This window comes from Ambystoma mexicanum, chromosome 1q (assembly GCF_040938575.1).
Source record: "Ambystoma mexicanum isolate Mex_15411 chromosome 1q, UKY_AmexF1_1, whole genome shotgun sequence".
Classification (NCBI taxonomy): Eukaryota; Metazoa; Chordata; class Amphibia; order Caudata; family Ambystomatidae; genus Ambystoma; species Ambystoma mexicanum.
Window position 1 is genome coordinate 784,826,415 of NC_090922.1, and position 25,378 is coordinate 784,851,792.

The following is a 25,378-nucleotide window of genomic DNA, read 5'->3' on the forward strand; positions in this document are numbered from 1 at the left end:
AAGAATGGTCAAGTGATCGGGATCCAACAGAAACCATCGAAAAGGAACCCCTACTGGAAGACCAAGAAATAGAACACGGAGAGTAGGCTCGGAAGGGTGGGAGGGAATGGGTGAAGCAGTGGACATGGATAGTGATGTATATTCAAAATGTTACTATATGCACTGTAAGTGGTTTGTGTTTGTTGAAATAAATCAATACAAGTCTCAAAAAACTATCCTCAAAAGTCATACATACCTTACTTGTATAGCTGGGGGGATTGAAAAGGGCTTACCCGTTACCCTTAGTTTCCTTCCCTAACCTTTTCCCATAACATCAGTATTATTTAATAGTGCCCCAACTATTAGTCACCTGAGGGTGTAGGTAGTAGCTGTGTGCCATCCCCCCCCCAAAAAAATATATAAAAAAAAATCTACTGAACCGAAGGAGTGTATTTAAGTGTTGCATATTGCTCCCTTCTGAAGGCTATTTCTTTTTTTATCAAGAAACCTTGAGTACAAGTTATTTGAATACTGTTGGTTAATACATACAAGCTAGCCTAACAAACTGGAATTATTGGCGATTGTCTTTGTGGATTCATTTTAGTCCTACACCACTCATCCCCGCTTAGGCCTTACCGCTCTGCTACCGCTATGAAGGAGGGGTGTGCCCGCAGCACCACCCTAGTCTCTTGGAATGTCAAATAAGTGGTTTACAAAAGGGCCTGGATCTCTCGCTCCTTGTGCGGAGGCGATGGCCACAAAAAACTGTTTTCCACGACAAATGGCGCTGAATGCACAGGAGCGCAAACACTACCTGTAGCTCCAACACGATGTGCAACGTCTTCTCCTCCGGTATCCATAGGCCTCATGAAGACTTCCTGTGTGCACTCCCATCCTTCCAGGGAGGGGTCCGTCGTGCCCATCTCCTGATGAGGTGGGGGGCGGGGGAGGTCTGGCAATCTGCGCCTGGGTCAGATGTGCATGCACTCCCACCACCGCATTGCTCTAACTCTCGGCGAGTGATCTGGTCCTCGAAGCTTTCCAACACTTGTAGCGAACGGGCTTCGAGGAACTCTTGCAGTGGTCGCATCCTGCACAGAATGACGTATATGCATAATGTCACTGAGTAAGGACTTAAGGGCCTTACCCTTGCGACCTTCAGGGCCAACAGCTGTCATATCTTGCCCAAGATAGCCACTATCCTATCCTCCAGAGATGCCAGGCACAACACTATGTTGAATCAGGATCCCAGAAACAGCGTGTCCTGCATAGTTCACCAAGAACTCCAGATCCGTAAGGAGTTGGACGGTCTTGGCCGTGTGTTCAATGGCAGTGTCCTTTGAGCTTGCCCAGGTGAGCCAGTCTTCCAGGTAAGGGTACATGTGGATCCCTCGCAGGCGCCGCCGGCACTTGACACTCTTGGTGCCAACTTTAGTTAGAAGGGAAGGAACTTGAACTGGTAGTGTTATCCTTGAACCATGAAGCACATAACTTGCAGTGATCCTTGTGTACGTTAGGCATCTTCCAAGTCCAACGACGACAGAAAATCCCCTCTTCCAGCGGTCCTAGCACGTGCTGAAGAGTCACCATCCAAAACTTTTGAGACTATGTACTTGTTCAGGCGGCGGAGGTCCAGGATGGGCCTCCAACCACTGTTTTTTTTTTTTGACAAGGAAGTAACGAGAGTACACTCGTGAGCCCTGGAGCCTTTTGGGACAAGCTCTATCACACCCTTTTAGCATGGCCAGCACCTCCAGCAGCAGCTGATGGGCCACCGGTGGTATACAGGGACACTTCCATTGGAACTCTAGGATGCATCTGTTGGCGAAAACGTCCAGCACCAAACGGTCAGTGGCGATGGTCTTCCACACGCTGAAGTTGCCAGCTGGCCTCCCACCAGGGTGCACGGGTGGGGGCCCCCAACTTCACGGCTGGTTCAGCCTTTTGATGTTGAAACGCCACCGTGGCGACGTTCACCCCCAAACTTGCACAGCCCCTGTAGGTCTCCTAGGCCGACAAGCGGGAGGCTTGACGGTAGGACGAAGCACACCTTCTCCTGTAGAAGAACCTTGGGACCAACGAGGAGCCCGAAGACTTGGCCGCCGAGTCGAGACGGCTGGGACCATAAACACTGTGCGCAGAGTCCGGCACCCATTTCACCTAATTTCCCCTCTTCGCCAGAGCCAATGAAGGGTTGGGACAACCCCTCATCCCAAATGTCATCCAACAGCTGGATCAATATCAATGACTTTTTTGCCTCTCTGCACTGGTATAGGAAACCCTTCTCCAGGACGAGCTGGAATAGCTCTGAGGCCCTGAAGATCATGGCGTGGAACGAGCCTCTCTCATCGGGTGGTGAAGATCTGGCAGCCGGCCATGGGAGCTCCAACCCGCAGTCTGTGCTGGTGCCCATGGTCGCCAGGTCAGTTTTATCCCTTGGTGGGAAGGGGGGGGGGGGACAAAGGGGGGACGGGGGACAGAGAAGAACTCTCCACATGGATGGTGGTTCTTCCGGTGGTGCTGGCGTCGCAGGTGGTGCCACCAGCGTTAAGAGGCATCCATGTCCCGATCTCCGAGCACAGGGTATGCAGAATGTCTACCAAGATATCCCCAGGTGGTTGTGGAGGCGACGGAAACAAGGGAGTTTATGGCTTAGGTTGTACCTCTGCGGCGGCACTGCTCTGCTGCGCCTCAGTCTCTGTCACCCGCCCTTAGTTGTCAGGATTGCCCCCACACCCCCACCCCAGTAGGGCCCGGACGCATCGTCCCTCCTGGACGCTTGGGTGCTCCTCTGACGAGAGGTCCGTACCCCCCCCCCCCCCGCAACCAAGGGAGACTGAGACATGATGGGCATCACCTTGTCCTGCGTCTTTGATGGGCTAGAAAGAGGATTCCCTCCTGGCAGTCGCCTTGGCGCCATGCCCTGCAGATCCTCCACTGTGACCTCCACGAGGGACACTCCCCGCTGATGGAAGCTTGGGCCTCTGCGGTCTTGGCCTTCACCTTAAGCGGGAGCAGGGTCCCCCTCAGCCTTCTCTGCAGTACCAGTCTGGGTCTGCTCCAAGAGCTTGTCCAGATGGTCCGACTTACTCTTCTTTGAAGATCTGGAGCATTAGCTCGTGAAGGCGCTGTACTATTGCAACAGTGCTACCGGAGGCAGTGGACTTGCAGTGCTTAGCCTTGTTGGGCCCCCGTGGGAGGGATGCCCTCAAAGGTCTTAGAAGACTGCTCACCTTCTGGTTGGGGGGGGGGGGGCGCAGGGGAGGCATGCTGCCGGTACTCACCCAGAGCAGGGGCCTTGGCAGCAGCCACTCAAGGCGCTTGCTCCGATCAGTCTGCGTGCAGGGCACATCTCCCGACAAGCCGCAAAGTCATCCACCACGTGAGTCTGGTCTGAGTGCAGGCAGTAAAGGCACACGGAATGTCAGTCGTCCAAAAACACATTCCGCAGGTTGCAGCCAGGGCAAACCTTGAAGATAAGTGCAGAGTTGTTCTCATCCGCCATGTCCACGTGGGGTAGGCCTTGAAGAAGCTTCTGGAATACTCAAGAAACTCAACGAAAAATCGCCCTTGAGGGGGGTGCTGAACAATCCAAAAACTGATCTCAGAAGATGGATCAATGGAATATGAGGCTCGATGCAAAATGCAGTAAAATGTGAAGATGGCTGCCAGAGGAGGGGGCTTAGGTAGAGGCAGTCATTGGCTGGGGCAGTATGACCCAGACACCAGTTGTTAGGAGAAAGACAGTTATTTTCTCTTTACTGAAGATTCCCAGCCCGACAACAGGGAATATTCATGAGCATGTGAATCCATGCCAGACCACATGCTGGAGACCTCTGGGTACCAAACTACACACCACGGTTATCTGTAGTCCTTTGTAGCCTTGAATATCAGCAAAAAATAAACACGCTGCCCCCCCCCCACCCCCAGAATTTAACTCAGTGTCCTCTAGCCCGCCCCCCCCCCCCAAAACCACCTCTACCCTGATGCCATTTGCATGCAAATACCTTGCATTGAGATTGCAGTCGTTCTGGAAATGATCCTGCAATGCACCATAGGAGATCCTTTTTGGGGTTAGGGTCACCCCTTTTCTGGCAACTATTGAAATAATTACTGCACAGAACACCACCAAGCAAAGCACTCTTGAACGCTTCGTGCCCAAGTGTTTTCAGACCTGGTCCAAATTAGTCTAGAGGTTTGGGATGTAGACTTGGCAAAAATTGACCTTGTTTAAGGGGAAAAGAATGGGCAGTAGGCTGCACTTGATGCTGAACTTATTTTTACCAACAAAATCTTTACAAAACTGCAGTCGGTTGGGGGGGGGGGGGGCAAACGATGCGTGCAGACTTTGAATAATGTTAAAATTTCAGTCATATCCGTTACTAGAACGAAACGTTATCAGGTTCCTACGAGTCCAATTCACCTCAACTATAGGGGGGGGGCGCGGCCATTTGTAAGGCATTAGGAAAATGCCCAGATTATCCTGACAACCATTTAGCACCAGAATAATGTTTTGCATTTTAGTAACTGCATTTATAGTATACCATAAAGTATGTATTCCAACCCATTGACACCATGTGAAAAAAAATTACTAACTCATTCCAAGAGGAGATACTGTCCTGTAGCCTGGCATAACATTTACATACTTCCAAAACGTTAGGTGTGCTATAAAATGCTCTTTGCAACCATTACCAAAGGTTACCTCAGACCTGTGTACCTGCACAAACTGAATGTGGTCATCGCAGTCACACACTTCGGCTTGTTCAAGAAGATTCCCATCAAGCAGCTTGTGATCAGCTGAGTAGTACAATGTTTGAACCTGCAAAACAGCAACAGAACACCCATGTGGCTACTGTAACCATATCTACTCAAGGAGATTACACAAACCCCTGAAGGTAATCTCAGTGCAGCTCTCGTTGATCCGGTAGAAATCTAGTTGATCACTGGATTAGAAGCAGATGGCATAGAAAAATCTTCATACTTGCTTGAAGGTTCAGAATTCGACTAGAAATAAACTCTACAACCAGGTTTCACATTTCCCCCACCGCCATTCAAAAATCAATGCATCAATATATTTGTGCACCTCTGGCTAGAAGTTATGCCTTAACTTTGACACAGCCTTGAACCAACAGGTTTGCACACAAAAGTGCACTCTCCAATAGTGGGGGGAGGGGTTTGATATCCAACATTCAGCAAATGAAACCTACATCCAAGATGATTATCTTGAGTGCGTTTGCGGTGCGACTTGGCAAGTTTATAACACATTTTGGTGATGACTTAACATTGCTGGAAATCAAAAAGTTACAGAGTGGGAGGGGATGCAAACGAGTGTTAAAAAATTCGCACTTGAAGTGTCTGCACAGGGCTTTGGTTCTTTGTGCAATTAAGATATTCAATCTCTGCAAATTGGCAAGGCCGAATGATATTACCACATTTATCTCATTGCTGCTCTGAAAAAATAGATTGATAAATAGTGGCCACAACCTCAGAATTGTGCGTGCTCCAAAAACACTACATCCTTAAGTGGATGGTCAATGCTTCTTCTAAATCGTTTAAACACCAGCTCGTCAGGCGGGAATCCATTTCAAATTTCTAATGCACAAGTTACATTGATATGTAATTCGTATTACACTGCTAAAAGACACCTTAAATATAGACTTCCTTTAGCACCTTCACGTACGATACCAAACAAGCACCCCACCAACTGGCAGATTCAATAGAGAACTGAAGGTATGTAATAATTTGAAATATCGAATGTCCTCTGCTAGTTCAGAAGTTAGGATTAGAGCATGCACTTTCTGCAGTAAGCGTGCAAATAAATGCCACATCCTTCACTGAAATAAGGACAGCCATCTAGTTGCAAACAAGTTAGATGGGTCACATTTGATATATAGCAGTATGGATTATTCTACAAATCAGACCAAAGAAACTGCGGGGTGCCTTGTCAAATTTAGTGGGCTGGCAAATTGCGGCAAAGCCCAAGCCTGTGACAAGACTGAACATGTTTTGACTATATGATGCTTTACCACCTTCACAGACTGAAAGGGTAGTACCACCAAATGCCAGTTCAATCCTTGTGTCGAATCACAATTCTGTGTGACAATCTCCCAAAAAAAAAAAAAGGGACCCAGACACTCGGTGCGGGACAAATTGTGCGTTAAAGTATTTTTTCTTGGAATGAACCAGTTAGGGATCTGTAAAAGGAGTGCCTGCTCTCTGCCCACTTGCCCCGTTACGTCAATTATGAAAAGTACAGGTTGTTGCAGAGTGCATATACCTTGCTGTCATAACTGCCAGACCATTGTCAGAGGGTTGTGATCACTCAGACCTCTGTATGATTTGGAAGGAGTTATTAAAATAAAATGCGTCCACAATAGCATCATCAATGACTTCCTAGCACCAGTCTTGAATGTATATTTGGCCGGCATGTCCCCCTTACTGAATGAACCAAGCTAAGCAACTCTGAGACAGTCCTTTCTCTAATGCCAACACCAGCAAACCTTGAAGGACTAGCCCCCAGATTCCCCACTAACCCAGTTACCGGCAAAGAACCCTGTGGATCCAAACGCTCTACACAGCAATAAATCTGGTATCTCCTGCTACAACTATGCAGATAACTACATTTGTCAACCTCGCCTCACTAAATGCCAGAGTAAAAACTGTCTTGCCCAGCATGGATGACCGCAAACAGATGACACTAAACTCTAGCGCATGCTCTGTAATCCTACATGTCCATTTAACTCCAACCAATCCTTTGGATCAATGAGATAGGCCCAAGCCATAAGAAATCTCAGCAGGAAATGGTAAACGCAAAATCGTCAAACCCACTTCTCCCAACTGCGCACACTACACTGCATCTTGGCATACATTCACCCACAGGGCCACGGCCATACTATCCAAACTAGAATATGCAAAAAACCTCGGACTCACAGATAATGCAGATGCCAAGAGGTTTCTAAGCGTGGACCGAACCTGTGGTGCTCCATGAGGTCATGCTTCCAAGGTGAGCATGTTGCCCCCGAGCTATCCCTCCCAAGACTACGTTTCAGAAATAAAGACTTGAACATATCACACTAGCATTATGTAGTCTCTGCTGAACCCTTGTGCCTCGACCATCATTCATACCATGGAGGGTTCCCTGCCTCCTAGTCCAGCAATGCCGCACTAGTACTAATCCCACAAACAGCAAGGAGCATCCTCTTTTAGTGCTGGCCACCAACTCTACCCAAACCTCTCCACCTGGAGGTGAACCACTAGACGAGGTGAACCACCAGACTTTCAGAAAACCACTCAAGACTTAGGTCTGAAATCACTTTGATTGAAGTGAAAAAAAATCTCATAGCGAGACATGGGCCCGAAGCTTGGGCTAATTTACGAGGAGCATTGTAAACCAGTCTGACTCATGGAACCTCTGTTGCGCGACACTGGCCCGCCCCTTTAATCTCAGTGAAAACTACCACAAAGAGCCAGGACATGACAACATGCTTAATCACCCACCCCACCATGCACCCTCAGCTATCAACTACTAAAATTCTGTATTCTTACACCCCCCCGCCACCACCCTCAAACCTCCAGGATCTTCGATTCAGACCCAGTCCATCAACAACCATGCAGGTAATTTTTTTGAACTCCACAATCGACCGACTCAGGTAACTGGTACTTCAGACATACAGCGATCACATGCATCAAGCAACACCAAAGGCTTCTACAGCTGTATGCACTATCCAACTAACACCCAACCCTCCTTCCAGAGCTATGCGCAGATGGGGCCGGCAAAATTTGAGACCACATTACTTTCAACCGTCTCCTCAAGTAACAAAGTTGAGCCATAATCAAAAGCATTTCAACTAACAGGTCTTTAAAATTAGATGGTGCTCTATTTTTGGCCAGTCTCACGCGTCACCCAGAGGGACTTTTAACACTACACTACTTTGGCTAGTCTTGGCTCTCGAACATCAGTTTACCAATCCAGATTCACAAGCAGCAATGTTCACATTAAAAAAAAAAAAAAACAACCTTGAAGTCTTAATGCACAGATCCAAAGAACCCCTTTCAGAAAGTGAATGCCACCTGCAGAGACTTCCCACCAATGCTTGTGGTTGTACGCATACGTAGACCCAAGCACTTGCAAGGAGATACTAAGATTCCCTTTATAGGAGTACACAATTAGAATGATCATCTTTCTCTGCCCACAGTGGATTTTTCTTTAGGAGAACTGGGGAAGGGCAGCTGCTTCGTTACGTTTCAATACCCTTCAGATTTCTTGCTGGTTCTTCAGTCTTGGATATCCTAGTTTTGTTAATAAACCTATGGGGAGATAAATCATGGGGAGGAACAACCGTTAGAAGAAATTACCTAAATTGTTAAAGTACAAACCTGCTGGGGGGGAAACAGTCTTCAGAAAATTTTAGCACCACCGTCCCAGTTCCAAAACCAAATAGAACCATTTTGAAGTTTTAAACCGCACATAAGGAAAACGCCCAAAACTTAATATATGAATAGACTGAACGAGGCATTCAGCTCACCTGGAAACCCACAGTTGCTCAGCTTAGGGGCACCTACAGTAACATTTTAGTGCTTTGGGGACACGGTTAAAGAAAAAAAAAAAGTAACCTTTACAGCAAGCATACCAACCACCCACACCACCCTCACACCCTCTTTATCCAAACTAACCTCTTCCATTAGGTGTTCCAGACGGTCTCCGTTCTCCCAAATGCTACGCTGCACCCAGTTGATTACCTTTGTGTACAATTTTCCATTGCTAGGAAGGCAGACATTATCTTCAAGCATTACCTCAAGCTGTGGACAAAGATCAGCAAGTTGCAAAGTTAATCTGCTCTATAAAAAGCACATAGCACTCATGACCCATAGCGGGTGGGGGTGGGTGAAGCAAGCTTCACCAACTACTAAGCTCCAACCAGCCCCTTATTACTTCAAGCCGACTGTCCTTGTTAGAAGTGCTCTCGTTTGGGAGGGGACAGGGCAGGAAGCCAGGCTGTAGATATTTGCAACCTTTTTCTGGTCAAAGGCTTTCCTGAAACATACCTCCCAAAAACATTTTTACAAGTTGACATGTTGGAAAAAAAAAAAAATAACCCACTTGATCTCCTTTATGCTTAAAGTGATATCCTCCCTATTTTTCCCTTGCCAGCAGCACACTAGAAATACATACCTTTAATCGTGGAAGCTTGAGGAAGTCTTCTTGCTCTGAAATTTCTAGCAGATGTTCCTGGATGTACCCATCAATCTTGTTTAACAATCGCCAGTCTCCCATGCAATTTACAAAGTTGCGATAACAAATGCAACTTTGAGCATCCATCTTGGACAGTAAATAATCACCACACACCTTTGAAAGATAAAAAGGACTTTAGAATTCTTACACAAGTGTCACGCCTCATCTACTCGAACAGACTGGGTGCAATTATGTCCATTGTCATGTCCCGACTGGACTATGCAAACTCCCTCTACCTGGGTACACCAGCCTAACTCGGCCGCCAGACTACTACACGCATTGGGATGAAGGGACCACATATCACTAGCCCGATTCACCCTACACTGGTTCCCAATTGGATGCAGCGCCACCTTCAAATTCCTTTGCATTACCCACCAAGTGGTGTACAAAGCAGCCCCCCTCCCCCCAAATTCCTACAAGACAGTTTGCCCTACCTCCTGACCCACACCCTTTGGTCAAGCACTGCCCGCCTACTAGTGGTCCCCACCTTCAATTCGACCAGGATCGGAGGGGCAGCCTAACCCTGGCACCAACTTTGTGGAACTTGCTTCCTCCCCGCATTAGACAGCAGAGACTACATGGCTTTCTAGAAGGCACTCAAAAACCTGCTCTTTGCCCAACCACCCAGACCGACACCTGGGATGGTACCCAGCCCAGCTGACTACAGCACCATCGGCCCCTGCCCAGACACGAATCCCAAATAGTGGCACCTTTTCTGCACCCAACAGAATGTATCACCTCATCCGCGCTAAGGCCCAATGCTAGCTATCACCATAAATCAGGTACGATTGTGCTAAACTCTTACCTCAAGCACCAACAAGGCCATCCAACTATGCACCATGCAATCAGCCCTAGAAGGCACCTACGAATGCTGCTCACCTGAATCCCAGAGCAAAACTAGACAACTATTGGATGCCACCCCCGATATCTAAGCTACCAATCACTCCTACCATCCATTGAATGTGTACCAGAACTATCCTCAGTAATCTAGCAGACCCAGAAACCCAGTGCACTAGTTCAGCACTATGAACTTGATCACAGATCTGCAAACATCATGCACTATGCTATCAAACCAGATCTATCCTGCCATTACTACACATCTGGAAATTCCCATGAAGAACTATAGCAAGGAACGCTCTAGCATGCATTTGTTGCTAATCCCAACTACCTGGGTATGTCCAAGTAGAAAAACCCATCAGGGATCAGATTTTTAAAAATTGATAGCGCTAGCAGCTATGCAGTAAAAGTGTTGGGCCTGATCACCCTTCACCATCCATCAGTCTTCAAACAATTTGACCCACCAAGATTCTACAGCCTTGCCAGGCACTGGAAGATGAACAGAAACGAGGTCCCCCTGGAAAACACTCACCACTATGCTAGCGCTTGCCTCTGCACCAAACTAAAACGCAGCTACACCCCTCAAATAAGTCAGCCTAGCTGCACACGTAACCAGCAGCGCTGCCAGAAGGCAGATACCACAGTCCATTGGTCTCACTGCAAATTCTAAAGACCTCACATAGCGAGCGCTAGTATGCAGCTGCACATCACCCATTGCACACTGGCTGCACACATACTTAGTGCACCCATGCACGCTGTACTACCCTACTCCCCATGGACCTGGACTGCAGTCCCTGAGGGAGTTTAACCCACAGCGCTTTGTAATCATAACGGTAAAAGGCGCTATACAAATGCGGAATAACATTCAAATATATAATTAATTCCCTGAACTAGCCATTACTAGCAAATTGTTCAGGTGTGGCAGGAGCCCATTGCAGCTAGTACCTGCTTTACTCTGTCCATCTTTAACTTCTTAGCTGCAGAGTATACATCTTTCACCAGTTCTTTGTCTGCCTTTAACCTACAATAAAGACAAGTGTAAAACAACAACAAAACCTTACAATGTCACAGGTTTAACCATAACAGAAGTTACTTACTGTGCAGTGTATGCATAATTTAACAACACTTCCATCGCTTCCGGGTTAAGGTCCTCGAATTTAACATGAGACACTCCATGAGAATCGCTATCGCCATTGAAGATTTCAAACAGAAAGGGACTGCAGCAAGCAAGGACTGCTCTATGTGCCAGCATTTCATGGCCACATACCTTGAAAACAATATGTACATAAAGAATTAGACCAGAACTTAATTTGGGACGCTACAATCACATTCAAATTGTGCACTAACACTCACCAAACCAAAGTTGAGCCTCCGGAAGAAAACCTTTAGTACCAATGTCAGACTAAACTAGACTAAATCAGTGAACATATAAAGTAGATCAAGTCACAGTACAGATCAATGCAGTGAAACTCATTGTATAAGAGTCACTTAACAGTTACCATAGTAAAACGACCATGGCATTCCTTCTGCATAGCCCAACTATCCACATCCAGCACATTGCCGGCTTGCCAGATCTGGCGAAAAGGAAGTGGACACAAGTTACTGGACCACTAAAAGCACCGAATGAGGTTTTGGTGACTGAGTGAAAAGAACTCTGTCCTCCTGTTCCACCTGTACAACAGGGCCTGCATTTAGCTAAGCTAAAGAGGCCTTGTTAAGGATCTAGCACTGCTTCACTGAAACTTCCTTATGGTCACTGGCCACTAGTCAGACACAAGGAGGAACCATATTCCCCCCCCCCCCAAACTATCCAGGGGCAACATGCCATACTCACCATCCACTCTAGGGTGCTACGAAAGTATCATTGTTGCTCTAGACCGTGCCTTGTGGTTGGGGGCAATCTGCCTCGGCAGAATATCTTGCCCAATGGGGCAGATCTTATGGTTTACAAATGTGCGATGCTTTGGTTCAGTCCCTTGGGCATAACCAAATTGAGCGATAGCATCCCTGTGACTCACCCAAGTTTCATACACTCCCTACCCCAGCAGCTGTGATTAGAACAGTTCACTGTCTAGAAGCATAAATGCCAACAGCTCAGGTAAGTCTCAACCACTCACATCCTTTGAGACGCCAAACTCAGAAGGGTTAGGTTCCAGAGCTCCAATGTGCACGTGAGGGCGTTATACAAAGATGAATACATTTTATAGCAGTTACTGGAGTGTGGGAGCGCAGTTGGCACCAAAGCCACAGTCTACACTGAGGAGGCACTTGGGCTCACCTTCCATTAGTGATTCACTAAGTGAATCTGGGACACGTCGTTCATTTGCAGGTTTTCTGGCCATGGTAGAAAATCATTTGTATTGCGTTAAAGTAAATGCACCCTTCCAATTGGATTGAAGAACTTACCATTTCAATCAGGTTTTGAAGAGCTTTCTCAGTTACAATCCACGAGAGGTTGGCAAGATAATCTACTCGGCTGGCCATTCATGATTCCAATTCCACTCCCTAACCCACTCAACCCCTAAGAGGGCTGGAAAAGTAGTACAGGGTTCATTAGGAGGGGGGGGGGGGGGGAGGGGGAGAATATTACCTGGAGTTTAACATCGCAAAACTGCCCACTCTTGCGCAATGCGTTTAGTTTAGCAACAGATGATTCAATGAAGTTCTCATCCTCGAACATCAAATATCCGTTGGGAATCATTTTTGCTGAGGGGTTAAATGAAAGAATAAAATTATTTCAATCTAGAATCTTTTGAGACTTACATCCTGAACGAACACACTCAATCGGAGCCTACAGTTGTGCAATATTTTCGAAGGGCTATTTTGCTGCACATTTTGTCCGAGGAACCTCTCTTGAAAAGAAACATTTAGGCAAGTCACAATACTGCAAACCTTAAACGGGTCAGAGTCAACAGGTTGTAACTGGAGTACATCATAAAATGATCACAAAACATGAAAAAATATCACACCGGCTTTAAATATGTATACTCAAAGATGCATACTTACAAGAGGAGAAGTATCAAAAGCACGACTGATTAATTTGTCCCGACGATTGAAATACAGGCAGATGTGTCCGGTAAGCCTCAATGGCGAATCCAAAACTAACAGGCTTGAAAATGATGTAATCACGTCCTTAGAAGCTATAGACACGAGTTTCTTTTGTGATAATCATGAATAATAATCTGGAGGGAAAAAAAAAAGCCACCCTTTAATGATCAGAAGAAAAACTATTCCAAGAGAAAGGAGCTTGCGAGGCAAAACAGGCAGGTAGATGTGAAACGCCTTAGTGGGGCAGGCATCAATCTGCACACATTTGCATTTTTAAAGCGCTCACACAGCCATCGAAGCGCTGTTACAGGAATTATTTAAATTGTGTAATTGTTTTTTTTATTAACTTAGTTGCGTATTTATAATGCGCTTAAATACTCATGTTTCTAAGCGTGAACCCAGTGATCGAACCCATATTGCTTCCTGTCGTCTTGCTTCCAAGGCGAACACGTTGCCGCTGAGCTATCCTCACGGGACAAAATGTGTCCAGAATGTAATTTAGCATCACCCTGATGGCCACGTACAAAGCAGGAAGGGTTATTGCGCTTGAGAATGATCACAGTCCACATGCATCAGAATCACACAACTACGCCAGAGTTATTAATCTATCCCCTCACCCTCAAACACAAGGGATAGTCATGTGACCCATCATGTTTTCAAGGCAACCTTCATTTTTTGTAATGAGTACATACAAACAATCCAGCTAGGTAGAGGATTGGAGCCATAGTTTTGCATCGTGATTAATGTAGTGTGGCTCCTGAGCTAGGTATCCTCGTGGGCGGAGGATAGCATAAGGGCAACCAGGCAGAGCAACATAAGGCAGTATAGGTTTGCACTAGCAAAACAGTAAAAAAAAAAAAAAATTAGCTCAAGATATTTAAAAATTGCTATCATCTCACCAGAAGTTAATAACCAATATATAAAATCTAGCATTTGTGTGTACCGCTGAAGACAGTGAGAAGAATGTCCGTCAACGGGTGGACACAAAAAAGAGGAACATTTCAGTGCAAGGCTTTAATTGTCCTTTTTAACATGCTTAATACAGGAGACCAGTCTCTAAACCCGAGAAGCTGCGATGAACGTGTTGCTATTACTCCCCCCACCCCCCCAGCATTGTGCAGGTAGTGTTGCACAGGGCAGTGTGCTTTATATTGTATGCTTGATCGTTAGTGTAAGGAGTTCAGGAGTGTTAAAAGCAAGTCATAGCATGGGTACGTAGTATTGTTTTGAAGCAGCCAGGGCAATTGTCAACTTCAGGTGGACAAGATGTCACTTGCCTGACAGCATTAATTTACCACTTTCAGGGGGCGTGGGGGTTAGGATGCTAATGGCCCTCAAGTCCGAGTACGGTAAGCAAACGTGCAGCATTCCAGCCCTGTACATACATGAAGATTATGTTTATTCACACATTGGGCTGCAATCTTGGATTTTGCTACTTAAGGCTTGGCCAAACCGAGACCACCTCACGTCATTACCAGATAAATACAGTGGACAAAACGGAAAGCCAATATATGCTGGAGAATGAAATAAGAAAGGTGATCTTCCGGCTCCATTTTCAAGTCGGATGTATAGTAAGCATTTACACCTCAAATCAAGTTAAGATCCAAAGCCGTATGGCACTTATGTAACGTGAGATACCCGAGCAAGTCTATCAAGATGGTTGCATTCCAATTTCAAACTTCGATTCATGGGCAAATTGTGTTGCTGCTACATATGGCACAACCCTGCAACAAAATAGATGGGTGGGTGTAAATATTTTGCCGAGATACAAACGAACCTTTTTCGTGGCAACAAAAGCACTCCATGCCCATGTTTTTTTTTTCTTTCTTAACATTAAACGCTTTATTCCGTGCGACTGTTTCCTCGCACCCCCTCAGAATGCTTCAGGCTCCGTTATGGCTGGCAACAAACGAGGCACACATTTAAAAGGGTTCTCAATACACATCTGCCAAGTCACTACCAGATTATTGGATGCCATGGCAAAGGTCTTTCTACAGACCCCCCCCAACCCCCAGCAACCATTAAACAGGCAGCATGTACATTGAGTGTGACATCACTCATGGCGTCCCCCCCCCAAAAAATATGAAATTACAAGTCCGAGCCCCAGTATATGTGAAAAACGAGGACAGACGGCATCACGTGGGGCAGTGGCAACGAGGACCACAGCACAAGCGTTGGTGTAGTTGGAATTAACAAATCACTGTATCCTATGATTCACTACCATATGAAGTGCCCGACCTCCTGAAAATGACGCAAGATAAGTTTGTAGACTAATCTTGAACACCAGTTAAGAATAAAGTGGCGGGTGCACCGCACCCCCTTACCCCCCCCCCCCCAATGCCTGCCAGCCGTTGAATTTAGGTTTGCACACAGACAAGCATCCATGAGTGCATAAAAGGCCCGAGTAAAGCAGACCAGAGGGGGCCAATGAAGGCGAGACAGAAGGCCATTACTTAGGAGAGGGACCAAAGACAAGTACGGAGCGAGCATTCATTGAATCAGGATACGAATCAGACTGTCTCGTTAGAGTCGTGCACAAGAATACTGTGCACTTCAATGAAGGAAACCACGCAACAGTAACATGTTGACTGCAGCCAACGTTGCCACCATAAAGCAATAGCCGCTACATTTTGGATGTCTTATGTGGTGCAACTCCCAAATGTCCCATAGCTCTGGTATAGCCACGTTCATTCCAATGAATTATCGCCAAGCATAGCCTCAAATGAAGGGTTCTTGGGTGGGCAGGTAGGCTCCGGAAAAGTTGTAAAGTACGAGGCCTTACCTGCAGAAGCATTACAATAATGTTGAGTGCCTCTTGAACAATTTTGATTGTGTGAATAGCAATACACATGCTCAATTTGTCAACTAATTTAGGCCTTCAATGCACTAGGATTGAAGATTTGTTGTGCACGAAGTGGGCTCAACTGCCACAACCATGACATGTTTTAGAGATGACCATGCCCAACCACAGCCTTTTAGGAGATCCTGGAACGTGCCATCTACCTTAGTTATCCGTTTCAAGATTTTAATGGGCTTAAACCAACGTCGTCCTGGAAGGATATCCAATTGATGTTTCACTCCACCAACTAAACTCATTATTTGCACAATTAATACCGAAGTCCAGGACCCTGTTGCCGAGCTTAAAGTACACGTCACAGGCAGTAGAACATATTTGTTGTCCAACTTGCATAGGGGAGGAAAGTGAATATGAACCAAACCCACGATCTCCCTCGCCTAATGTGCGCCGAACAGAAGGTAACGCACACACTGCTTGGAGCCACACCCAGGCAACTGGGACAAAAATACACCAGGCAACATGCAAGTGCCTCTAACAAAATCACCGGCCCAGAAGCATGGAGGAGAGAACATAGCCAAAGCAAATACAGTTGACTCAAACCCATACCAGTAGTTTTGTCTTCACTCACGAGCAAAACAAGTGTACCCATACACAGCCTGTCAATCCTGTGACCACTCCACAATTCTAGCAGAGGCAAAAAGACCAGAATGGGCAGGGAAAAAAATAAAAATAAACTTAAAATACCAAAGCTGGGTTTGATGGGACATGTGTCATACAAAAGGGATGGTGTGCAGTGCCTCGGTTACAAGGCTAGTACTAGGTAGAAGCAGGATTGGGAGGACAGGGCATCTCCAATTCGTGCAACTAAAAATATGGAGCAGTGGTCAGATATCGAGGACTAACCCATCAAAGGAAATTGGGTAGATACTGCCCACAAGGCCTGAAACGTATTGTTGTACAAGAGTGTCAAATGTTGAATGCTCAAGCCCTCTAGGAAACGTTTAATTCCAACTGGCAGGTCAATAGAGCTTACCAGATCTCATAAGCATTACCCGGCGAGTACTGGACAACTGATCAGACTTGCATGGGAAACACAGAAGATCTTAAATTGTTCCCTGTGGAGGATAATTTCATGGCTCCATGTGCAACTACAGAGTAGGACTGGGTGATGAGCCTTGAAGAAATATCAATATGACAATACAGTTGAAGATGTATACACATTACATATACAATTATGTATTTACACATCTGTGTATTCTCAAGCTGAAAGAGGAAGCCTGTATTTACACTATTTTGATCAATATCTTATAGGTGTTGACAGATCTCACATTTAAATTGGTGTCTTACTCTTCTTTGTGGATTAAATGTTCAGTTGTATTATATATTGCAATTCATACAACCAAAAAATATTGAGATTTACTTTGTCCATATCATCGGCAGTTGCTGGTCTTGAGCTAAATTATGACCCCTGGGCTAATAAAAGCGGGATACGTTTTCAAGTTCTAGACAGGCATGAACTTGCCCCCAGTCCTACATGTGACAGAACACCAATCTCTTCAACAGTTGCCACTGGTCAATGGTTAGTGCAAATTGAGGCCCATGTCAAGACCCCTCTTCCCCATCATGTCCTTGTAAATAAAGGCTATGCAAGTGTGAAAGAGTAGCGCAGAAATAAGTTTGTGATGCCCTACTTCACATGCGTTGGGCTATGCATGATTTGGAAAACACCCCACCAAACTATGCCACGCTGCTGACATTTCCACACCCATAGATCATTGTAAGCACCTTATACAGACGCCAAGAAGAAGGTCTCTTGCAATTACAGCTGGCCAGATAATCAATTCAGTGTTACATTCGAGAGATCTGCATGCAATTCGCACACGTACATGCAATTAATTTGCAGGGATTGGGGTAGGCTGGTGCTCTGCTAAAGAAACTACCGTTGAGCTACGGCTTCCCGACCGGCAGCACTAAGGCAATGGAAGAGGATACGAAAAGCAACACATTGCTTGATGATGTATCCTATTCCAAGCAGGAGATGCGTCTGTTAAGCCGCTCCTTTGGATGCACATCTTTGAAAAGATGTTCTCACACTTCCTCAGAACCGAGGCAAGCACACCGGAAATCCTGACCCGTGGCCAAGGAAGACATGCGGTTTCCACGCGCTTTGAGAGAATCTCATGCTTGTCGCAACTGCGAGCGCGCCCTTCCGGGCAGCGACCCTTCATGCACCATGACCAAATGCACAGAAACAAGCGTGGTGGGGGAGATGCCCCAGAACACCAGCGATCTGACGGGTGGACAACAGGCTTTGGCAGAACAGGAATGTTAAATGCATGCTAAAAAAAATAAAAACGGACACACGGGATTTAAACCCACGCAGTGTTCACTTTAAGAAAAACGTGTCATCCTTTGTAGAGGGATCTAGGTCATGCAAGGCTACAGTGAAAAGGAGATCTGGAATCGGAAGTAGATTCTTAAAGAGGGAAGACCACCCCAACCCAAAACGTTCAAAAGGGACGTCCTCCAGTTTTGGAGTTTCTTGGACGAACGCATGTCTAGTCACAGGGCACATACATTGTAATGCAGGTCAAAGTCTACAACGAATATATTAACAGACCACCTATACTTGAAGCGATACTTTTTCATCCAAGGGAACACAGGGTGCATTTGTAACAGTTGATAACGCCTACCAAAAGTATACTTTAGAGTAGACTGTCAGGCACTGCACGAAAAGGGAGTATACTAACGAGTAGCAAACGTTCTGCACAATGTACCCAAGCGAAGTATCGTGTTTACGCGCTGTACGGCGCGCGATGTGAGGTGGAGTGGAACTTTCGTATGATGAACATTGTAAACACGATTATGTGGCTATTGTTAGAGACAAGGTTTGTCTTAAATCCGACAATTCCCCGCCACCCCACATTAAAAAAAAAAATTATTAAGTTAAAATATATATAACTAAATGCGCCAGCTTTCATTCTCGGCGTTGGAAGAGACATTCACAGGAGTGCAAAATTGCTTACAAAACCGCGAACAGATTAGAGCAACCGAAATGCGCATATACGCAGCGGGTGTCTTGCAAAACAGCGTTCACTACAGCACTACCGACCGTGCTATGCAACAGCCCGAATACCCAGGCAGTCTTCGAACAACGATTCAGAGATCAAATACCATTATACGAGCAACTGACCACTACTTGTGAGCAGGTACGGATTTGGAGAAAAAGGTGCCTGCCCCCCGTAACACCGCGAAGGCAATTTGTTTTCGCTACAAATTAGTACAACTTAAATTTTGGCAAACGGGTCAAATTGTGTATTGCTCAGCACATCTGTTCACCGACTGTGGTAAAACAAAAAACGCAGTACTTCGCCAATATCACGCCAGGCACGTTGGGCATAGCCCAGACGAAACCTCCGTGAGACTTATTCGCATCAGACATGTTTCAAGTACAAGCGACTACCTGCACGACCGGCATTCATTCTATTGCACGAAGCTACCCAACAATCCAGTGTAAACACGCCTCATTAACCATGGGAAATAGTGAAGGACGCATGTCCAAATTGGTCCTCTGCCCACTCAAAATCTTTAACATGGGTATTTCTACGTGGAATACATTAGTTTGCGCTAGTGCATCAATCAAGAAGCTCACGTTTAGGGGACATGTAAGAATGTGATGCGAAATCGGACTGATCTATAAACGAGTAGACAGTAAGAACCCACTATTTGTTTAGCAAGCATCAGATGCCAACTACAAGCGTACCAGGCTGGACGATTCATGAAAGCGGCCGACATGAAGAGAAACAGATTCATATCAAAATGCTAGAAACACAGCTATCCCAACCCTCCGCTGGGTGCTTACGGGGAGGGCAGATCTCTCGGTAAAGATGTTTCTACTGAGGCCGAGGCAACAATGGGACTATATAGTCCTGCCATCTTGTGCAAATAAAGAGCGGTCACATGCCGGTCGCCGCGAGTAGCGCTCCGCCCTCCCTGTACACGACGCAGGGCTGCCATCTTGTGCCAATAGTCATCTACGGAGACCTTGGCCTCTAGCAAGCCGCAACCCGACCACGCGGACCTGCCATCTTGTATAAATGGCCAGCACCAGCTAAATGTACTAGCATACGTGCCCACAAGGCAACGACCGCGCCATTTAAAAAAATAAAATTGTATTTTCCTTCCTTTTGCTACGCGATTAATACGTAATTCCTTTGTTTGATGCTGTTCTGTGTTAATATGTACGTGGAAAGGCGCAGTTCTTGTTGCACACCTGTAGTGAGCCATACATACGATTGCTTGCATTAGTTACTGGCCAGATAGTGACAGCTATCCTACGGTGACTACGGCACGTCTCGGCCATTTTTAATCGAAAAACACGGCACGTCCGTGATTTCCGCTTTCAACGTTAGGACAATAACTATGTAGCAGAGGCCGTCCGATAGGACTGCATGAAAGGGGGGGGCATCTCTATGTCGCGCACCCTTTCGAGTCACGGGACTCACTGATGAAGGAGGGGGCAATCAGTGAATTTCCACGGGGGGAGGGGGGCGCGAGACGTTATCCTAGGCTCTACTCGTGGCATTTGGCTGTGGGGTTCACATGTGTGAAAAGCGCCGCGTGCTTCCCGCGCTGTCAGTCCTGCAGCTGCGCCTCACATACTAAATTCCCGCTTTTACCCCTTGAAATCACCCAACCATCCTACGCAGTTTTTTTTTGCACTTATTTAAGAACGCACAATGCAGTTACAGCACCACGCTCCTTTTTCGCCTATTTTTCCAGAGTTTCATTCGACTTTACCCCCCTCCCTCCACTCCCCCTGTACCAGTTTATATTCTTCCAGTACCTGATTTCTCTCTGCACACACGTTGAAGTTCATATTGTCCTCCTCCTCCTCGGGGTGGGGGCGCTGCGGCGTAAGGGTCCGGAGACGGTCTGACAGCTGACGCTAGTCTTACAGGCAGTCTGTCTACCAACGGCCGCTGCGTGCTATCTATCTGCACCAAGAACAACTCCGCGCTGAAGCCAGTCCCCAACCACAGCAGCGCGCACACACTCTCGGCAGACAAGCAGGCGGCCGGTTTAAAGGAGTGACATCAGCAAGCCCCCCCCCTTCTTCCCAACGCGCTCATTCACTAACCAATCAGCGCGGCACAGTGGAGACTTCTAGAGAATGTTGTGCGTCTGACCGTCATCTCTGACCAGGGAGCGCTGCTCATCTGGCCGCCATCTTGGAGTGGACTTTAAAATGTTTCATTACCTCAGTCGAACAAGTTCAACACTTAAGCAACGAATATAAACTAACCTGGACGTCTTGTCACGGATTAGTTTGACTGTATGTCACCATTGCAAGAGAAGTATGTTCTTTGTTCTGCAATTAGAATAGACTGCTTTTTTTGAACCTTTACCTAACTGCAAAGTCTCAATTCAGCATTTTATTGCGAGCTACAGCTATATACAAATTCCATTTGGTTTTTCCTAAGAGAGTTCGGTGAATCTCTGCCAATCCTGTTCATGCTTATGGTGAACATCTGAAGTACGTTCCATGAAGTTTCATGGGTACCGCTAGATGACGCCTCCCTAGTCTCCCGGGATGATCAGGTAGAGCCCGGACGAGCTCCCCCTGTAAATGCGGTCACGGGTATCTGTACAATTACAGATAGAAAATATCCCGCCAAGCCAAGGAGCACAAAGTTCGTTCGCGCAAATGCACACAGAGCATTTTATCTATGACATTGTAAAGATCGGCCTTATCCATAGCTCCGGTTATTTTAGTAGTCCCATAAATAATTATGTCCAGAAGCCAAAAGTATGACTGTAACGTAGGCATTAGCCACATAGTGGTTTATTTCTTCAAGCAGATTCCCAACTATGCATCCAGATCTTCCTGGAATTAATACGCTGAAAAAGATATCCAATGAAAACCATGCCCTGGGTTTAGCACACGTTTGCATATGGCCACGTGTTTATGGGCCGCGTGTAATACAGCACCTGCCCCACACGTAGACACGCCTTCTTAATCACATGCTAGTTGGGGGTGCTGTGATTACTTACCAGTAATTTTTATTACTCCTAGCCCTACTTTTCCTCGTCACACTAGTGCATATCCCATGCAGTTAGATATGCAGTAGTGTGACGAGGAAACGTATTAGCTGGGATGCTGCCCCACCCCTGGTGGAACGATCCTGGACAATTTCCAGAGACATGCTCGCTTTTGCATACGGCATGGAAATTACCAACCTATCCACGTAATGATTGTTGCCACTGTGGCCTTATGACCCGCCCCAGCTGTCAAAAAGTAACCAATAGACTGTCCGCCTTCCTGACAGCCTCTGTCCCTCGCAGGTGCTCCAGAACAGTATCAGTTCCGCACGCGGAATGGATGGATTCTGAAAGAAGTCACGCAAAATAATGTCCTGGCACCTATGAACTCTGGAAATCAATTTGGGAAGAAATCCTGGATCATATTTCAGCACACGACCATTTGGCAATCCTTAAGATACAGGTGGCAACATAGAAGTTCCCCGTATCTCCCCTAACCTACGAGCAGAAGTAATGGCTACAAGAAAGGTAGCCTTCAGGGTTAAGAACTTGATATCAACTGTGCTAAGGGCTCAAACGGGCCTGTCTGCATAGAAGGCACTACATTAAGATCCCAATTGTGAGTCCCTGGGATACAGTAACTCCTGAGTAGTTAACCAACCATCTGCCCTCTTGCCCCCTCCTGAGATCCATTGCTCCCTAAAGGCCCTAATGGCTGTCCATTGTGCCCTGGAGGAAGATGCAGTCATGTTGCGACTTTACAGCCAAGCCGCATTGTTATGTGGAAGTTTGGGTTAGGGAAGGGTCGGGCCCGAGGGAAGGGAAATGACGTGTGGGGGAGAAATAGTTGAGTTTACAAAATAAAGAAGTTGAGACCGGACGTGTCCTCCGTGTGGGTCTTCATTCTTCTGTGCACTGGTGACCCGCTAACGTGAAGTGGCTCGACCGCCTGTGTTGTAGGAGGCACCTAAAACACAACACTGGCGACGAGGACGATGGACCCGACGCGGTCTGTTCTTACTGTCCTGTGAGATGTTTCAACCCACTGGTCCAGGCCCTGCAACATTACTGTGCATTGCTGGTAGCAGAAACATCAGAAATGGCCACTGGAAAGCATTCTGCTCGCAAAAATCACCCAAAATTGCGCAGTAACAATCTGAAAAATTGGCCGCCATCCACTTTTGCCTCAGTGAACACATGAGACCACTGCCAAAACCCACCATTGGGCTACCCACAAAGTAGCCTGAAACCACTTGAAAAAGCAATGCTGATTGCCAAAAGAAACACTGAGCTGTTTGGAAATCCATTTTCTTGGTTATCAAATTTACAAAAATCATGGCTCATAAACCCCCTAAAAGATCCAATCTCCTTGTTGGGTGTTCCACATCATTCTACTGCAAGAATCCACATAAATACAATGTCAGCAAGAATCATACTTTATCAGAACAAAATCTACTTTTAAAAATACTTGATGGAAAGAAATCTGTCAAGAATGGGTGCAGTACCGTTACTCGCCTCCAACAGGCGCTGGCGATCTCTAAATCTGACAGGAGAAACTTGTGTTTTCAGAAGCTAAATATGCCAAAGAAGGGATTTCCATCAAATGCCATATAGAGTGCCACACATTGATTTCATGTTGAAAAAGGCTGGAATTAAAGATATGTTTGCTTATTTTAAATTTATAAATGTAATTTTTTCACAAGGAACTGTGTTACAATTGACCAGAAGATAATCTGATTTAGCTAAAACTTCCAAGAGGCTTTCTTTCCCTGAGAACCTCCCACCTTGTTCATTCCCACCAAAAGGAGAGGATTTCACATTGGCATGTTAATCAGAAGGGGAGGAGATTTCCTCTGCTGCCCTGAGCAAGAAACAATGGGTTCCTTGAACTGAATAGAAAATGCTAATTCGGGTGTGACTGACAACAACAGCTCTGGCAGGAAGGCAAGCCATGTGACCCTCTGACTCAGCCCAGCTTTGGAGGCGGGGCAGAGTGAAAATGTGGATTGTAGTTGAAGTAAATGTATGTTTTAGAAAAATGCTTATAACAAATTGTACTGAACTGACAAAAATATGAAACTTATAGGTTGTTAAAATGAAAAATTCGCTCACAGTTTAAAACTAATCTGGAATCTGTGCGATATTCTGAGACTGAACCCCGGAAATTATTCATATTCCAGCCATTGTGTTTATGTTAGGAACATGAAAAATTACAGGAATATGCCCAGATGAGATGTGTATGCATGTATAAAAATTGGTGCAGAACTAACCTTGAGAAACCCACCAAAAGTGTGAAAAAGTTGTCATTTATGAACTAAAGCTCGCAGGAAGATGAACGTTGGACAGCAATGCACCTTAAGCAATCTGTCATGTTATTAGGTATTATTAACAAGTTGTGCATCTTGGAAATATGTTTTTTGGGGAAAATAGATTTCCTAAGTAAAAGCAAAGGGGAGGGATTTCCTTTGAACCATAAACACAGTGTCACTCTGACACATATGACACACTGCTCTGTCTCAAATCAGGAGAGGGGAAATTCTCTGACCTCTCAGATCCTTAGAGGGTTGGGCATAGATAATCAGCCTCCCCACCCACTTTGGAAATGGATAACTAGGGACTGTTGAGGACCCATAAAGACAGACACTTTCCACTCATCATCTGATCCCTTGGTGAAGCACCCTGCAGGAAGATCCAGGCTCCAGACATAGATCCAGAAACCAGACTCTAGAACTTTGAAGCAGAAGGGCCCAATCCAAAAAGCTGAACTCTTCTCAGCTGGTCTTCAGAATCTTAAGCAACCTGATTCTAACCCCTAAACTCTCAAGGGGCACCACAAAATCCAACAGCCTGGCTGAGCTGTTTTGCTGTTCTAGCTAAGAACCGTTCTAGAACCCAAGATCCAGATCCGTCCAGCAGAGCTGTAACCCAGAACCTGTCAGACCCAGTCCAAGAGGCCGCGCAGACCAGAGGGCCTTGCTGAGAGCAGAACCCAGTGCCTGAGACCTGTCCGGTGGCGAGAGAATCCCAGCCAAACCCTTGACCAGATCTTTGACGGGCCCATTCCATTCCAAAGCCATAGGAGTGAGTATTTAGTATAGAACTGTCCCTAGTCATCTCTTAGTTTAAAGTAATCCTATTGAATCCATTTCAACCTGTTCAGAACTGAATTATAGAATCTTGTGTCCATCTTGAATTCTTCTCATTATATAGTCTGTGATAATTGTAGCGATAATCATCTGTGTGCTGATATTTTATGAAGAAAGTCAAGTGTCCGGGCGCACATCAATCAGAGCGGAAGGCGCCCTGTTCTGGTGGTTGTCCCATTGGGTATCTTGTACTTTCATAGCCCCTTAGCATAAGTCCATATTTGTTCCTAAATCTTTAAAGCGCATCTCAAATTTAAATGTCATTTTGAAGCTAACATCCCAAGCTTTCAAACTAAC

At 46.0% G+C, this 25,378-nt stretch overlaps 1 protein-coding gene across 2 annotated transcripts in view; it reads right to left on the reverse strand.

Annotated features, from left to right (window-relative positions):
• IVNS1ABP (influenza virus NS1A binding protein) overlaps positions 1 to 20,981 on the reverse strand; it is a 58,888-nt gene extending 37,907 nt beyond the window's left edge. The window contains exons 1-8 of one of the 2 annotated variants that reach the window (XM_069641362.1): positions 20,740 to 20,981; positions 13,055 to 13,230; positions 12,639 to 12,754; positions 11,146 to 11,315; positions 10,994 to 11,069; positions 9,152 to 9,325; positions 8,653 to 8,778; positions 4,682 to 4,798 (exon numbers count right to left, since the gene is read on the reverse strand). In XM_069641362.1, coding sequence (XP_069497463.1) covers positions 4,682 to 4,798; positions 8,653 to 8,778; positions 9,152 to 9,325; positions 10,994 to 11,069; positions 11,146 to 11,315; positions 12,639 to 12,749 — 774 coding nt within the window. In that variant the 5' untranslated portion in view covers positions 12,750 to 12,754; positions 13,055 to 13,230; positions 20,740 to 20,981. The remainder of the gene's footprint in view (positions 1 to 4,681; positions 4,799 to 8,652; positions 8,779 to 9,151; positions 9,326 to 10,993; positions 11,070 to 11,145; positions 11,316 to 12,638; positions 12,755 to 13,054; positions 13,231 to 20,739) is intronic. The other variant, XM_069641363.1, reaches the window with a different exon arrangement.
• Positions 20,982 to 25,378: the final 4,397 nt, after the last annotated feature.